We start from the raw sequence: 18,166 nt of genomic DNA, 5'->3' as shown, positions 1-18,166 counted from the left end.
CTGTTATATGAAGATCAATAAAGGTGGTTTTTATTATTTGGGGAAATGCTTATCATTTCCTACTAGGGCTATGTGAGTGGCCTTTACTTTAATATTTCTGGTTAAAGTTTGCTCTTGCCTTCACAGCAGGGCTATTTAATTTTTAATATTTACTTGAATGTTCACCAGGACTGTTTTTCTAAAGCAGCACCATCATTTGCCTGTACAAAAATGACACTAGCCTCCTATTCCCTCTAACGAGCTGACATTTTTTTCGATATTAGAGACACAGGGCTAAAACGGTATTTTATGTGAGAAGCTGGAAAAGAAGAACTAGAAAGTTCACTAAAATCAGCAAATAGCTCATTTCGAAAGCGCACGTAACCTCTCAGCTGGGCCAATTCAACTCTATGAGAGGAGGCAGGGCTTTATTTTTCCGTGTAATTTACGATTTATGAAGTGATTTTTTCATCTTGTCTTATATCTCAGCAGATTGGATGTCAGTGGCTGGAAGGTTCTAAGAATGCCCAGGTCTACGTCTTAGATCATAGACCCAGATGAAGACATTGCTGGATATAAATAATACTGCAGTTTCTATTCACCTGTCAATCACCCCAAAATGCTAAGAGGAAATGACTTTGGATGATGAGGCAATGGGTGCTTGCTCCCATCTGTCTACTTTCCTCTGTTTTCTGCATTGCCTATAATGCATAGTGCTAGCTTTATGTCAGAGAAATACTCATATAAGCTCTAGTAAAAATATTGCTCATAAATTCTTGCTTTCATGGTCTCATGCTTCAAGAGCCCACCCGCTCTGAAGCATGGAGCTTGCTTCCCAGAAGAGTCGGTGGGAGGCTGTGAGAAGCTACATATATTACTTTTAGTGTAAAATAAATTATTCGGGCAAAAATAGTTTTGTTAAGTGAGGATAGAACCAGTCTCTCGAATTTCACTTGCACAGCAGGCCAGTCCTCTCCTCTGGGTTATCTGTAGGAACAGCCAGCAACAAGATTATTTCTTCCCTCCAACCCTCTGTCAGAAAAAATCAAAGTATTCCAACCTGGCTTGGCTGCTGCAACATGGAGTGAATCATAAATTGGTCTGTCCTGCACAGCCTTTTGCTTTTAATTTTATTTCTGGTTCAGAGTAGTTGGTTGAAGCCAGTGAATCTCAACTCTGAAATGGTGATAAAATGTTTACATTTTAACTCTTAATATTTTATTAATTGTGTTAAATTTATAGCCAGCATGCTAATCAATTACGATCAAGAAGAAAAATGGAGCTATTACATTCATTGTAAGTTATCTGATATCATGGTTACAGCTACTATGCGGCCAGGACTCAATTTACTGATGGATTGTGTATTAATACCACAAATCTCTTTTTTTTTTTTTTTTTTTTTGCTGAGGAAGACTGGCCCTGGGCTAACATCCATGCCCATCTTCCTCCACTTTACATGGGACGCCGCCACAGCATGGCTTGCCAAGCAGTGCCTCGGTGCACACCCGGGATCTGAACCGGTGAACCCCAGGCCGCCGCAGAGGAGCACGCGCACTTAACCGCCTGCGCCACCGGGCCGGCCCCACAAATCTCACTTTTTAAGTCAATAGGTTTTCATCCAAACACATTTTCCCATAGGAATATTTTATAAGTGGTGTTTAGATTCCAAGACTGATATCAAAAAAACCATAGAAAAAATTTGGGGCTAGAAATACAAATTATTTACCCAAAAAATAAGAAAACACTATTATTATAACTTAAAATATTATATGCAACAGAAAAGTAGTTTTGAGGAAAGAGTAGATGGAACTTTTGGGATTTGGGGTGCTTGGATGGCCTCTAAGAGCTAAAGACATCAATTCCTAGGAGCACATTTCTTAAGAAAATGCTTCTAGGGAAGTCTGGGAGTTATTATTCTCAAAGTTTTCAGGCACACGATTAGAACATGGGGAGATTATCCCGAGATGACTAAAGAAGAGTCAGAGAAGGGAAGGAGGGAGGTGTTCAAAAGCATTAATGTGGAGGCACAGGGAAATGTGAATTAGCAGAGCCGTGAGTAGTGAAAATAGGATGAAAATGGCAGCATGGTGTAATGGAAGTGTCCTAATATCCGGTGGGTGAGGAGGATGAAAGGAGATGAAAAGAAACGGGACAGACTGTGAGTCAGGGGTGAAGAATCTTCAGAGTGTGACCAATATTCCACATATGTCACTTCTCATTCAGATTTAGGGGATTTTCATTTACAGCAGAAAAACAAACATCCCCAGAGGGCCACAGGAGATCTGTGACTTCTATGGTATGTTTTCACTTATCAGAACTAAAATGCTATCAAGTGAATTCGAAAAATCAAAATGGAACTTTGAAAAATACTGGAAAAAAGCAAACCAAATCAACTCAATTTCATCAGACTTTAAATCACACACACACACACACACACGCACACACACTTGCTAATTCTCATGGTTTGGACTGGGAAGTGATCAGCCTTTGGGAGGTCTGATAACTACTGGCAAGACGCTAGACATGGCAAGTGGGACAATATCAGTCTGCATCTCAAGAAGTCAAAATTCAATCAATAGAGGGGCGTTCAAGGGCCTGCATGACTTTGCTACGGGGCATCTTGATCTCCTTATCTTCCACCTCATCTCTCCACAAATCCTCTACTCCAATACCTTGCGAATTCTTTACTACGCCTGTTGCTTTCCTTCAAACAGCATTTTTTCTCCTGACCACCTTCTCCCTTGGGGATCTTATACTCCCCAAGGGCTTTAATACACAGCAGCACCTCTCTGTCTGGATTCCCACTAGTTTCTGTCTCACTCCTGAACTCTGGCTCCATGTTTTCACATGCCTGCTGGATTTCACCTGGATGTCCAAAACAGACTTTGAAATGCCATGTATGAAATTGAACTGATCACCATATTTTCTAGCCCATAAACTGCCTTTTCTGCTTCCTTGAATGACATTATCAGACACTCAGGTCTGCAACTCTGAAGATGTGAGTGTTTGTCGTCTCTCACACCCAATTAATTGCCAAGTCCTATTGATTTGATCACCATAATATTTCTCGCATCCTTTCTTCTTTCTATCAGTCACTATAGCTATAACTTCAACTCTACTCATTTTCTTTCTCTTCTAATCTTGTTTACGTGCTGCTGCCGAAGCAACCATCCCAAATGGATGCTCCTCTATGCTATTCCATTGTTCAAAAATCTCAATGGATCTTTACTGTCAAATGTCCACTCTTCTTAGCCTGATGTCAAAGATCCTCTTATCTTAACTGAACTTAATTTTCACACTTGGATCTCACCTCCTCCCTTCATGTAACATGTGCTGGGGCTAAGTTGAACTCCTCAAGATACCCTGACTGTACCTTATACTTTCCACCACCAAGTAGTTCATTCTGTTCCTTTGCTTGGAATGTCCATTCTTCCTGCCTTGATGCACATGTCCAATTTCCAAGTAGTCTTCAAGAATAAACACATTATTATCTTGTTAATTAAGCTTTTCCTTGATGCACTAAGTTTAAGGTGATAGTCCTTTCCTTGAACTTTGACAGTATTCCGTTTGTTTCTAAACTTTGGCATGTTTATAACTTTCTAAGTTATTTTCTCCCCTACTTGGCTTATTTACTTCTGAATTTCTCCATATCATTTAGTGTAAAGATACAGTCCCTCAAAGAATTTAGCACTGGTAGGAGAGAAAAATGCTAATGTGAGTAACTGCAATATATTTAAGAATGAATACTGGGGCTGGCCCTGTGTCATTATGGTTAAAGTTTGGCATGTTCTGCTTCGGTGGCCTGGGTTCATGGGTTCAGATCCCAGGCGCAGACTTACACCACTTGTCAGCTGTGCAGCAGCGGCCAACCACATACAAAATAGAAGAAGACTGGCACAGATGTTGGCTCAGGGCTAATCTTCCTCAAGCAAAAAAAGAGGAGGATTGGCCACAGATGTTAGCTCAGGGCCAGTTTTCCTCAGTGAAAAAAAAAAGAATGAATGCTGATTGACTGAAAGGGTATGAAATTATTTTGAGCTATCTCCTTGCAGAAGGGTGAAGACATTATGTAGTTTGCATAATTCTACATATCTGGATAAAAACTGAACAATTCTGTCACCAACATTATTTGCCAAAAGTCCAGATGTCGAGTATTGCTTAAACGAAAAACATAGGTTTCTTTATTAAAAAAAAACTTAAATGAGAGACTTTAATACAGAAACAACACTGGGAGAGACATATACATTTTTAGGAACCTTAGTGGAAATTCATTTATTATCTCACGTTTAAAATAGTTTAGATTTAGGCTTGTCTCACTTCATGAAGAACTTACCAGCTGTAACAGAAAGTTGGCTTTGTCTTGTTCAGCTCACTTTGTCTTGTGAACTGGGTTAGATTTATAAAAATTTCACCTTTTTATTGTGGTGGAGTTGGGGATAGAATAATTGTTTCTTTTTGCTTAAAAAATTGTTTTACTGCAGTGCATGCTTTATCTTTATAATTTTCTTTTTAATCCCCTAAAATAAGCATTGTTTCAGGTTTCTCATGCATAGCATCCATGACTTAATTTTGTCAATCTCTGGTTCTGATTAATGAAACTCTAGCAGTATTGTGTTCACCTTTTTACATAAGATAATGGTCTGGAATCTTCACAACAGGCACATACTAGATTGTTTTTGGTACTAGATTGAACTGAATGGTTTCCACTTTGAGTTTGTAATTTAAGCGTCACATTGGCAAGATTCTTGCAAAAAATTTGAGTAAGCCTCTGTTGTGATGGTGAACCTTTGAGAGAACTACAGGCCTACTGGGACAAAGAATAAACAGAGGCTGCTAATACTGGTGCAGAGTGTGCACGCTTAAGTATCACCAAAATCTCTCTTTAGGGTGACACATTTATTTACGCTACAGAACTCTTTTGTGTTCACTGAATTCCAGTTCATAACCTAAAGCCCTGAGTGTTCATTAAGAAGCAATGCAATTCCTTGCCTAGTTACTGAGCCATTGTTTGTTGAACCTTTTCATGAGGTTCATGTCACTTACCAGGAGTTTGCTGTGTATGGGTCAAATTTCTCATGCTCATTTGTTTGCAGAACAGATCTTATATCCTAATACAAACCATTTTATGAGAATTCTCTAAAGCTGCCACCAACTCTCTGGGACACTCTATCATTTGATAAAGACCGTTGTAAATGTCCTATTTGTTGATGCTCTATGAGATTGATTTTTAATGATTAATAGAAATTTATAGCGCATGGTTCAATACATTTAGACTTGGTGTGAAAAGGAGTATTTTAAAAGGCATGATGAGTGTTTCACAATTTGAGCTTAGCTCAAGTTGCTTTAAACATAGTGTGTCCTGGGTATGCCCATTGAATTGCAGCTTTCTTCAGTTTCTCGCTGGTGGGTCCTATGCATTGGAACACACTTGTGCTCTGGATCTGCATTCTGTTCCCCATCAGGACTGTAGGGCTCCCTTGAGCCCTATTCCAATTGCCTTGAGCTTTGACAGCCCCCTCCTCTCTACTGCCACCAGGTTAGAATAGAATAGGTTCTCCATAACCCCATTCACTGAAAGGGGTTCTGTTTCCATCCAGAGAGAACACAGACACGGCTGTCCCTACTTGAGTATCACCACTGCTTTACCTGTTTACCTAAACTCGACCTTCCACCTCCCTTCTACTCTTAGGATCAGATGTCTAGGATATTAAAGGTGGCCTAGAATAAACAAAATTTTCTTGAATGTCCTTGGACATGGTAATGTGACTGTTGGCACCCTCCCCCCAACCCAAAGGGGCCAGCTGTACAGCTTTCCTTACTCTACAAGCACACCCTGTTCTCAGCTAATCCTGCCAACTCAGTTAGCTTGATACTCCTTGTTCTATACCCATTGAGTTCTCTAGCATTTGACTTTGGGTGCTTATGATAAAATGTTAGTTCTTTCCTGTTTATTATCTTTTAGTGGTAAAAAAAGATTCTTTACTATTTAAAATATGGATCCCACTATTTATTTCCATTCATTCCCAAGAGAAGTAATTAATCAATTTTTGAAGTCTGCTTTAGGTGAAAATTCTTTGTAATACTATTCCCTGATAGCCATTTTGTCAGACAGCCAAACAACACAAGGAAAAACTGCACTAATAGCTGTTTCTACCAGAAAGACTTTCTCTAGAACAAACCCGTCAGTTTTTGTGTTTCATTTAATAAAACAATGAAATATTGAGTTCAACCAGGCAACAGACTTTTGGACTAGTCTCAATAGATGGCTGAGAGAATATTCTTGTGTTAGATGAACGAATATAGACATACTACAGACACAATACATGGAGTTATAATGGACAATAAAGAAAACTATAGTAAAAAGAAGTATTACCTTGGGGTCATGTATTCCAGAAAGCTCTTCATAGATCTTCTCACCTACCATGACAGCAGCCAAGTTTGCCGTGTATGTAGAAAGGCAAAACATACAGAAAATGGCCCAAATGTTCATTAGAAACCTTCCAGTCCAACATTTTGGGGGTTTGATGGCTACTGTTCTACCAAATAAGAGGGCATAACAGACATTCAAGGCTGAAGAGAAGGAGAAGACTTTACTTCTATTCCGCCCCTTGGGAGTCATACCAAAAGGGCTCTTCCATTCATATAAAGTGAGGAAGATGGCAGTGATGTGCAGAGCCACAAAAATCCCCAGCCACATGGTCCAGTGGAGGGGCCACATGAAGGCTCCGATGGGAGCTGCTATGTCTCGAGTCCTCACTAAGATGCCCAAGCTGGTGGAGAAGAAAGGACTGGTGAAATCTATCACCTGGCTTCGTGCAGTATTGATGCTGAAGGAAGTAACTGCCATGTGGGCTGACCCACTCAGGAGATCACCCACCAGCCCAGTCCAGTGCCCATTTTTCCAGGCTCCATACTTGCCATCCCCAACAATATAGAGGTCAAAGTCAAAGTTCATGTCTTCTGCTAGCTTTTCCAGAAGATCAATGCAATATCCGTAGCAGCACTTCTTGAATTTGATGGGCACTGTATCATTACCACTATGGAGGCTGCTAAAAAGGCTGTCCAATATGGAAGAGTCATTAGTCATGGGGTCTAGACAGAGCTGGCCAGCAGGGCACAAGCCTTCATCATCTACCTTCCGTGTGAAGACAAACGGATGCTCGATCAGGGTAACCACTCTCAAGTGTAGCTTACTTGGATGTTGGAAGCGGGTTTTGTGCCTCTGGGCCTGCTCTGGCCATATTCCATAGTCCATGACAACATTTCCCCGCTGCCAGCTGCCCAAGCGGGTCCACATTGGCTTTCCCATGGGGTCGTGTTGCAGATTCCAGATGAAAAAGTTGTTTTCTGAGCTGATGATAGAGGAACCTTTTACTTTGATGGAACCACTGAGGCCTCTGAAGGTAGTGTTGGCGAGAAACCTGGCAAAGAGGAGCAAAGGCAAACAGTAAGGAAGAGGGGTAAGGCCAAAAACAGGAAGCAGTGCTCACCTTTGCTTCTCTGTCTTAGTAAAAAGAAACTCTAATCTTTTTTAAAAAAGGCATTGCCTATATTTTCTTCAGGAATTAATAAGCTGCAGTCTTTCTAGAAGAGTCTTATTTCATTGAGCGAATGAGATCTCACCCTCAGGTTCTAACACCCGGGCTAGGTGTTTGGCTCTTGGTCTTACTCCAAATCTCTTTATTCCTGGTTAAGGGATACGTTAATTGTTTTCTGTTGTAAACTGTTAATTATATATTCTCACAACTTTCCAAGCTAAGGACATGTCATATTTCTACGGTTCGCTACATACAATTGCAACTGAATCAGCTCAATAAACATTTTTTGGTGCGAGGAATGAGTTTTAATAAGTATGCATATACTTTTATAATTGTTTAAGAATTGCATTCATAATTCTAGAAAACAGGCAAAACATTGCTACCAATGTTTCTCTTTGTAGAATGGAAAAAATCAACATATCTGTCCCCAGGAGGCCAGTCAAAGCTGCCTGCTGGATATCATCCATGGAACAAACAGAAAGATGATAAATAGACTGGCAGTTCTCAGGATGGCCTCAGGCTACCCTCCCTCTAAGTCATTAGAGAAAAACAATTGGCTCTGACCTAGAGAGAGCTTCTGCTAGAAGTCAAAGAAAGGAAAATTACCAACTGAATGATATACTCATTCCTAACCCTGTGAACCAAGGCACTATCTGATATGGGTGAGACAGGAAAATGCTTGGTCGGAGCCTCTGTTTTTCTTGAGTCTGGGAGGATAAGACAATGAGAGGTAACATAAAAGTTTGTGACACCTCTGTACTCTTAATTATGGCCTTGTATCAGGATAAAAGTGCAGACTTGAATATCAGACACCTCTGTGTTTGAATTGGTCCAGCCACCTTCTGGCATTGTCTTTGGACAATTTACTGAACTCTAAGCTTCAGTTTTGTCATCAGCAAAATGGGGAAAATAATACTTCCTCCATCACAAGCATTGGAAATAAGGCATGTGAAGCACATACGACGTCTTCTGACACAGAACAAATCGTCCAGATACGGCAGCTACTCTTCAATGTCATTCAAGCTTTTTCAGTGAAGGCTACCCCAGGTCACCTTCCCAAGTCTTTTAATAGAAACTTTCTAGTTGGAGATGTGAAGTACTACATTATGATAAACTCATAAAGGGTACTCAAGACACATTTCAAATGAAAAAGAATTAGATTGAAATGTGGAATGTAACACAGATTTTTGTGTGTGTGTGTGAGGAAGATCAGCCCTGAGCTAACATCTGCCAATCCTCCTCTTTTTGCTGAGGAAGACCGGCCCTGAGCTAACATCTATTGCCAATCCTCCTCCTTTTTTTCCCCTTTTCCTCCCCAAAGCCCCAGTAGATAGTTATATGTCATAGTTGCACATCTTTCTAGTTGCTGTATGTGGGACGCCACCTCAGCATGGCCGGACAAGTGGTGCGTTGGTGCGTGCCTGGGATCCGAACCCGGGCCACCAGGAAAGGAGCGTGCGCACTTAACTGCTAAGCCACGGGGCCAGCCCCCGTAACACAGATTCTTTTGAGGAATCAGATGATGTGAGTCTAGGCTCTGTAGGGGATCAGAATTTGCCACCCCAAAATGTGTCTCTTTGACTTGATTATTTTAAGAACAAAAGACTCTGAAACAAACTTTGACCTTCCCCCAACTGCCTAAAAGAATTTGAGATAGAAGCCCTGTTCCAGGAAGAGCTAATACCATAGATAATTATAGTATAATATAAACTAGGTGCAATAAACAGGGAGGAACCTACAAGGCCCATTTGATCAAAGTCTTCTCCATCTATCATTGTCTTTGCAAGGCATAGTTAACATTTGTTTATCAAACATTTACTTTTCCATCTCCATGTAAATTGCCTTCCTCCCCTTTAAAGTCCCAAACCACTACCCCCAACATCCTTCTTTGTCCTTAGCTGAAGATGGTATTTAAGGTAATGGCTTCCGCCATTTTGGCGAGTTACTCAGATTTCCTGGGTTTCTCCCGTGTATAGATGTTATTAAACTTTCTTTGATTTTCTCCCATTATTCTATCTCATGTCAATTTAATTCTTAGACTAGCCAGAAGGACCAAGAAAGTAGAGGAATAGTTCTCGCCTACAGCTCTCAGCAAAACACATTCATCCACTGCCCGCCACAAACATTACTCAGTAATTTGCAAATGCAAATACAAGTAGTAAGAAGTTATGCTGCCACAGAAGGGACATAGAAAAATCTGAGAGTGTGAAGGATGTACTCATTTTCATTAGCAATATAAACATAAATCACATTTGAAGATGCTACTATCGCTAAATGCAATGAAACTACTCATTTTGGTAGATTGCGGGTAATGGTAATTATTCATGTTAGCACTCCCCAGTGGGACTCTACCACTTAAAATGAATCCAAATTTTGCAACAAGTAATGAAGTCTCAGTTATCTTAGGCTTTAAAACAGTTTTCTGCTTCTTTAGAGAAGTAGGGAGCCAAATCATTAAAATATACAGATTAATCAATTGATAATTACCTAGGTACTATAAAGGAAGGATGACTACAATTGTGTTTCTGATGAGCAACTTATGCTTAGATTTGTTAAGACACACATACATGCACCTCCCCTGTGTCCCCCTGTGCCCCCACTTGCACTTACTGACATAGCCTAGGCAATAAAATGGTTAGTAATAAATAGGTAATTTCATTTGGTTAATTTAGTGATCGGGAAAGTAAAGTTAAAGTTGTAGAAAGAGAAGCCCTTCATTATTTTAAGAATATTTGGGGCTTAATGACTATAAATTTTAACTGGATGGACCCTTGAAAGACTACTACTGAATAAACATATACTTAAAAAAATTTCTAGTACCTCAGAAAAGAAGGTACTAGAAGTCTTCAGAAATCTTTCAGAGATCATATAAGTCCTTCATTCCAGTAAAACCATTCCTCTTTATCAGTGTCAGATAACATTCAAGATGGCCATGACCGAAGGACAATGCTCAGTTGTCTTTGAGGCATTCATTTGTCACAGAAAGGCCAATCAATCAGGATCTAAATGTCTTCAATTTCCCCAGACAAGAAAATCCAGTGCTTGTTCCACTCTGCAATTGGCACCAAGAAATTGGGTCTCAGAGAATCCCCATTTATGACAGATTATTTCTTTCTCTTTTATTTTCAGTTTTGCAGTGAGCATAAATTAAAATAATCTCATTGATAGCTTTCAGTTATAGTCACACTTCACATTCTTGGTAATGTAATGACAATGAGTAGCATAGCTTCAATGCTTACTATGTTAATTAAAAGATTAAAAGGTTGTGAGCCAGCCCTGATGGCCCAGCAGTTAAAGTTCAGTGTGCTCTGCTTCGGCAGCCTGGGTTCCATTCCAGGGCACGGAACCACACCACTCATCTGTCAGTAGCCATGCTATGGCGGTGGCTCACATAGAAGAACTAGAAGGACTTACAACTATAATATACAATTATGTACTGGGGCTTTGGGGAGGAAAAAAAAAAGAGAGGAAGATTGGCAACAGATGTTAGCTCAGAGTGAATCTTTCCCAGCAAAAAAACAAAATTAAAAGAAAAAAGATTTAAAGGTTGAAATCATAGTTTCCCTTAAATCGAATTCCACCCTGTTGATTTTTATCTTGCCCTGGACTCTTCTCTGATGAACAAGAAAAAGAAAAATCAAGAATAACTTTATTGGCAAGATAAACTGATACGAATGCCAGGCATTGGTCTTAGGACTAGAGCTGTAGAGATGAAAGACACATTCACTGTTTGCAAGGAGCTCAAAGTCTAGTAATGAGAAGAAAGAAAATGAGCAGGCAATTCTAAACCAGGGTAATGAGTGTCATAATACAGGTAAACCTGGGTGTCATTGGAACAGAGAGCAGAGACATTTTACTCTAGGGGTGACAAGGAAGGCTTCTTAGAGGAAGAAGTGCCAGAGCTGAGACTTGAAGAAGGAATTATAGTTAGCCAGGCAGAGAAGCTGGGGACCGATGCATGTGCAAAAGCCAGAGACAGAGAGTGCAGCTGCCTGATGACAAGCAGTGAGACATAAGGCTGGAGATGAGGGTGGGAAATGAATTACAAAAGGTCTGAGGCCAAGATGAACGCAACGGAGAACCATGGAGGGTATTTATTTCATCTGGGGAGGGACAGGATCATCAGATTTGATTTTAGAAAAAAATTTTGTCCTGCTAGCTATACAGGAAATGGTTTGGAAGGAGGAGGGGCCTGAGCACAATTTCTTATATGAGGAATAATGCTCCTTCCCTCCTCTTGCTTCATCTCCTCCTGTCTCTCTGCTTGTTTCACAAGGGGCTTAAAGCGGCAAGGCTAGGGAAATAGTAGTAGAAGTGGAGAGAAGATGGTATAATCAAGAGATATGTAGTTTCAAAAAGAAAAATAGTGATTTTTAAGAGGGCCAAATGCACAGGGTTGGATTTAGTTCACAAACCATACTAAGAATGTGTAAAACTCGGCTCAATGGAATGTCATATACATAAGACCTGGAGTATTTAGTTGAATATCAGCTGAAAGTGAGCCCATAGAGCAGTGTGGGTATAAAAAAGGAGAAGAGTAATCTTAAATTCTTTTAATAGAAATTTAGAGCCTGGATCACAGGGACCAATAATACCACCACACTCTGTGCTCATCACACTGCTGCTCCAGCCTAGATAAGAATTCTAAATAAATCTCCCAGATTCAGGAATGTTATGAGGAAAGTAAGGAGGTGGAAAATGTAACAGGGGGTGGTAAGCATAACAATCTGATTGGAGAGCAGGGCAGAAAAATATGAGAAAATAATATAGGAAAAGCAGATTGCAACAAGTCTATAGAGGATTCACATGTCCATTTTCTATTTTTGGTGAGGAAGGTTAGCCCTGAGCTAACATCTGTTGCCAATCCTCCTCTTTTTGCTGAGGAAGATTGGCCCTGGGCTGACATCTGTGTCCATCTTCTTCTACTTTATATGTGGGACACCTGCCACAGCATGGCTTGATAAGTGGTGCGTAGGTCCATACCCGGGATCTTAACCTGCGAACACCAGGCCGCCAAAGTGAAGCACACGAACTTAACCACCATGCCACAGGGCCGACCCCCACATGTCCTTTTTTTGAGATTGGATTTTATTTAATTGGAAAAGGGGAGCTGTGCAGATTTCTGAGCAAACTAATGATATAACCAGAGGTCTGCATCTGCAATATTGATCTGGAAACAGGTAAAATGTGTATACAAGAAGGAAGAGATGGTGACCAGGAGACCACCCAGAAGAATATGACAATAGCTTTGTCATGGTACGATAAGGGCCTGGACCTCACTCTGTGATTGAGAACCTAGTTTAGCACTGGGCCTTGTGCATAGTGAGTGTTTAACAAAGCAGTTCAGGTATACATCTTCTTTATCAGCAAATCTCCCAAGATACCACTCTGCTCGAAAGAATGAAGCTCATTAGTTAATTTGCATGGAGATAACTTATTACTTTAAAGTAACAGCTCCCACTTATGTCACTAATGAAGAATATGTGTTGATTGGTATAGAAGCCAAGATAAAACTTGCACTTCTTTGCAAATTTATGTAAAAAATGTTTTTGAACCAGTTCACAGTATAAACAAGATCAGTGTTTAACATATTTTAGATATATATTTGAAGCCACATTTGCACACAAAACTTGACATACTAATTAAAGAATTTTCTTATTCATTAAGACAAATGAACAAAGATGTTTACAAAACAATACATATCCATTCAATCATTTATTCATTCAACAGGACTCACTAGGTGCCAGGCAATGTTCTAGGTGCTGGAGGATATGGTAGTGAACAAAACAAACAAAAATCTATGAAGCTTATATTCTACTGAAGGACACAGAATAAATATGATAAACAGGTAATTTACATGGGATGTTAGTGCTAAGTGCAAAGAGGAAACATAAAACAGAATATGGAGATAAGATGTGTCAGGGTTGGTAGTCAGTGGGGTGAAATTTCAGAGTAGGGAGGCCAGGAAAGGCCTCTCTGAGAAAGTGATATTTGAGGAAAAAGCTGAAGAAAGGAAAGGCGCTAACCAGGAAGATATCTGAGGAAAGAACATTCCGTGGTATAGGGAGCAACAAATCCAACATCCTTGAAGTGGGACTGTGTCTGGTATGTTTGAGGAATAGCTAAGGGAGTGAGGGGCAGGAGAGTTGAAAACGAGGGCAGAGAAGACTTAAGTGGAGTGGGAGGTGGGGAAAAGAGGATCTTGTAGGTCATTGTAAGGACTTGGTTTCTTCTCTACATGAGCTGGAAAGCCATTGGTGGGTTTTGAGCAGAGAAGTGATACAATATGATTTACATTTTAACAGGCTCATCACAGTGCTGTGTTGAGAATGGACTAAAGAGAAGCAAGAGCAGAAGCAGAAAGACCAGTTAGGAGGCTGTTTCAAACACCCAGAGTGAAAGGGATGGATGGGAGTTTGAACTGAGGTGGTGGCTGTAGAGGGGGGAAGAACTAGTCAGATCTTGATATATTTTGAAGGTGGAACTGACAGGATTTGCTGATGGCTCAGATATGGTTGCTAGGAAAAGGAGAGGCAAGGATGACACCGAAGTCTTTGCTCTGAGCAATTGGAAGGATGGGGTTGCCATTAATTGAGATAAAGACAACTGTAGAGAATCAGGTTTGAGGTAGGTGAGAACTACCAGGAGTTCAGTTTGCTAATGTTAAGTTAGAGATAACTGATAGACATCCAAATGGAAATGCCAAGTAGGTAGTGGGAGATTGTCTGGAGTTCAGGAATAAGGTCTGGACTGGAGATACAAATTTGGGAGCCACCACTCTACACATGGTATTTAAGGAGACAAAATGGGATCACAATGTCAGTAACTGCAGATGAGAAGAAGTCCAAGGAATAAGTCGGGGGCACTCCAACATTGGGAAGGTGAGGTGAGGAAGAACTAGCAAAGGAAACTGAAGTGACCAGAGATGTAGGGGAAAAGCAGGCTGTGTTGTGGTCTAGAAGCCAAGAAAAAAAGATGTTTTAAGGAGAGGACAGTGATCCACTGTGTCAAAAGCTTCTAACAGATCAAATACAAGGACTGAGAACTGACCATTGGCTTTAGAAATACATAGGCCACTGGTGACTTCAGTGAAGTGTTGGAGCCTAATGCTTCAAGGGAGAATGGGGAGAGAGAAGTTGGAGATAAGTCTTTAGTGGGTTATGCTGTAAAGAGAAGGAGAAAAATGGAATAGCGGTGGAGGGGAAAAATCAAGTAAATGTGTGTGTGTATAAATGTATACATGTGTATGTATAACGTGTATATATATATATAAAATAAGCACAAACTTTTATGCTGATGGGAATGATCCAGAAAAAATAGAAACATTGTTGATGTAGGAGAGAAAAGGGAGAGTTCCTGGGACAATGCCCTTGAGGACCAAAAGAGATTGTGCTCTAAAGTGCAAGTGGGGGTGTCACACTTTAGAGAGGTGCACGGACACGAGAGAGAAGGCAGAGAGAATATAGGACCCAGAGACAAGCAGATGGGGGGATGTGGGCGAGAGAGCTGGTGGAAGTTCTCCTCTGATTGCTTCACCTCTTTTTATAGCATTTAAAAAGTAAATTGTAGATCTCGTTATACTCTCCCACTATATAATTCACTTGAGAAAAGTTTTATTGTATTATTTTCAAAATGGGACCTAAGATATTCTTAAAATGACAGAAAGCAAAGGACTTTCGTGAGAAATGTTTCAGGTCAACTTCAACCAAAAAATATTTAGTGTTTTGTTTTACCACTTGAGTTTGCGAGAGTCAGTTGTAAAACTATCTGGGCACTTTTTTCAGAATTGTAATTCTTTAATCACTTTTTCAATCTCTTCTAATAAGCTTTCCATTTCTCTGGATCAATTTTACAAATGATATTTTTCTAGGAATTTGTTGCTACAGAACCTCATATAATATCATTTATACTAATTTAAGGGTTTCTCCTCAATTAATTTTGGTTTTTATTTTGTTAATTCCTTCTTTCTAGGTCTCCTCCCACCTCTCTCTCCTCTTGTTTTTTTCTTTTCGGATGAGGACATATTTGTGTTCCTATCTTCTTTAAAAATAAAATATTAATTGCAGTTTATCTTAATTTATCTGACTAATTACATTATTCATGTACTATTTTCACTTTTTAAAAACTTGCTCTAAAATTTACTAAAGTTAAATAAAAATCTCCAACTACAAATAATGTTGTCATGTTCCTAACGATGTCAAGACTTGTTGTCCCCTGATTTTTCTTCCACCTTATTCTGCGTGTAAAGTTTTACTAACATTATGTTTTTTGTATTTATTATAAATCTGTATCTTTTCTTGCTTTGGAACTAGTTCTGTAATAATCTCAATGTTGGCAACATTTGAATTTACCTTTTTGTTGTTTAAATGCATCATCATCCTTATGTGTCTTCTTCCATGCCCAGTTGTTTATAGGTCACATTTATTTCTACTTCGATCTTTTTTCACTCACCAACTTGTCTCTGTATATCTACTTCTCTCGTTTGTTTTTTATTTCTTTTTAAATTGCCCTCTTTATCTTTTCTTTGTTCCCCTATTGTTGCCTTCCATTAATCATATTTATGGGAATATTTATTTTGCTCTGTAAAGCCTTAACATTTATTTTTCCCTTTGGGAACTTTCTTTGTACCATTAAAAAAATCTGTATCCTCATTCTCTTATGTCTTGAAAAATGAGCTGAATTTCTTTTCCCATGATCATCTCATCACATTAAATGTTTCCCCCCTGAGGAATAAGAGACTTGTTCATCCTCCATAAAGCTCTATAAAATTTTTTAGCCTGTGAGAACTTAATTTTGATTTTTTGCCTTTGCCTGATTAGAAATCTTTGGCTATGTTATTGCTAGTGACATTCTCCCCGATTCCCCTCCACCAGCGCCACCTAATTCTTATCAGATTTATTTACTCTCATGCACTGAATCTAAATATTTATTTCTTTGTCACTTTTAATTTAGCTCCAGATCTATTGACTGTAGCATAAAAGCTAAGTAAATCCCTTTTAGTATGAGACAAAGAAATAGTTTTAAAGTTTCCCATTCTTCTTTTTCTGAGAGGAGAGAAGGAGAGATGGGAAGAGATCCATCGATGTTCAGAAATCTCATCTTTTCTTCACACAATTCATATCTACAATCATGTAACGAATCTTCCATTCAAAAACATCCTCCAAAGTTCTACACTTGCATTTGCCACAAGCTTACACTTACACAGTGTTTTCCTGCGCTTTATCATTGAAGAGCGCCAAACCATCCTCTCTCTGGAAAATCTTACATCTTTTAGAAAACTTATAGCCAATTCTGATCGTTTACAACCTCCATAGATCTCCAGTTGTCTGAATTATTAATTATTTATATTTTATGTTTGTATTTTAATACATGTGTGTGATTTTTCTTAACTCTTCAAGACTTTCCCTTAATCGTTCTTATTCCCAACATGATTCTCATTTTGTGTCTCTTCCTCAGGCTCCAGATTATTTCCCCTTCCTCCAGCATTCTTACAGTTTCGGGCATGTGGGTTAACCTATAGTTATCTCATTATTCCTTTAACGTTCTTTCATTTATTTTATTTTTCTGAATTTTCTCCTCTTTTCCTTTTGGTGGACTTTGTACAGAGGGATTGCCAATATTCTATCCTATTAAGAAGAGATTGCATCTTCAATCAACTCTTGACCATCCCTAGTTATTTTAACTATTTGTTGTTGTTGTTATTGCCACTTTAGGCCACCTACCACTACCCTCTGAAATCCATCTATTTACTTCCCTTTATATTTTTCAATGTCTCTTTTACCATCTCTCCGGTTTTTTTTTTTATCACCCTGGAGACTATTTGTATGGCCAGTTGTTACTGAGTTTGGCCTCTTTCGCTGAAGCCGACCCCTGTGGTATCTGCCTCCCTTTCATGATAACATGAGTTTGCCATCTTAGCCACGGAGCTTACCCACAGTCCAATTCTGTCAGAGGACATTACTTTGATTTTGTTTTCCATACATGGGACAGCTCTCTAAATTAAACATTAAACATACATGATTTCTTGAGATACATGTAAAATGACTCCTTAACTGTCTTCTTTAATCTTCCTTAGTAACCCTAGAGTATAAGTATTCAACAGCTGATTAACTCATCTTTGACTTTTTAGACTGTAAGTCTTAGAAAGTATGGATTTTGACATTCTCCACATTCCGAGAGCAGTCTCTTCTGCAGAGTTGCTGTTAGGAATGAACAAATCTTCCCTTTCTCACTTCTCTGCTTCATAACACTGCAGGCTGTCAAGCTGAAAGAGACTTCAGTGTTCATCTAAGCATCTATAGCACTGAGTCATCTTTGAATCTTAGGCACAATATGGTGCCTGGTCGGAGTAACTGCTCAGTAATGTTTGGTAAATGCAATTAAACATGTCTTCTGCTCAAATCAGATATATATCTCTTAAAGAGCTCTTCATCACTTTGCCAGAAGAATGGGCTCAGTCAGCCAGGAGGTATTTGCATTTGCAATCTATAGACAGTTCAAAGCATTAAAATTCCAATACATTTTCCCCTGAACAATGGATAGTATCAAAAATAGAAATTAGTTTAATGGGAAAACTCTCTGATGATAAGGAATTTAATAGGAATTGGAAATTGCTAAATTTCAATCTTCAGAGCAGAGGGCCCCACACA

General features: G+C 39.3%; 1 protein-coding gene across 2 annotated transcripts in view; it reads right to left on the bottom strand.

Moving 5' to 3' along the window:
* GRIN3A (glutamate ionotropic receptor NMDA type subunit 3A) overlaps nucleotides 1-18,166 on the bottom strand; it is a 159,713-nt gene that overhangs the window by 87,528 nt on the left and 54,019 nt on the right. For both annotated transcript variants that reach the window (XM_004423274.2, XM_087419391.1), the window contains one exon: nucleotides 6,353-7,400. In XM_004423274.2, coding sequence (XP_004423331.1) covers nucleotides 6,353-7,400 — 1,048 coding nt within the window. The remainder of the gene's footprint in view (nucleotides 1-6,352; nucleotides 7,401-18,166) is intronic.

This window comes from Ceratotherium simum, chromosome 29 (assembly GCF_057802395.1).
Source record: "Ceratotherium simum simum isolate JZ-2026a chromosome 29, ASM5780239v1, whole genome shotgun sequence".
Lineage (NCBI taxonomy): Eukaryota > Metazoa > Chordata > Mammalia > Perissodactyla > Rhinocerotidae > Ceratotherium > Ceratotherium simum.
The sequence above is the reverse complement of the archived record's forward strand: the minus strand, read 5'-3'. Positions and strand labels throughout refer to the sequence as shown.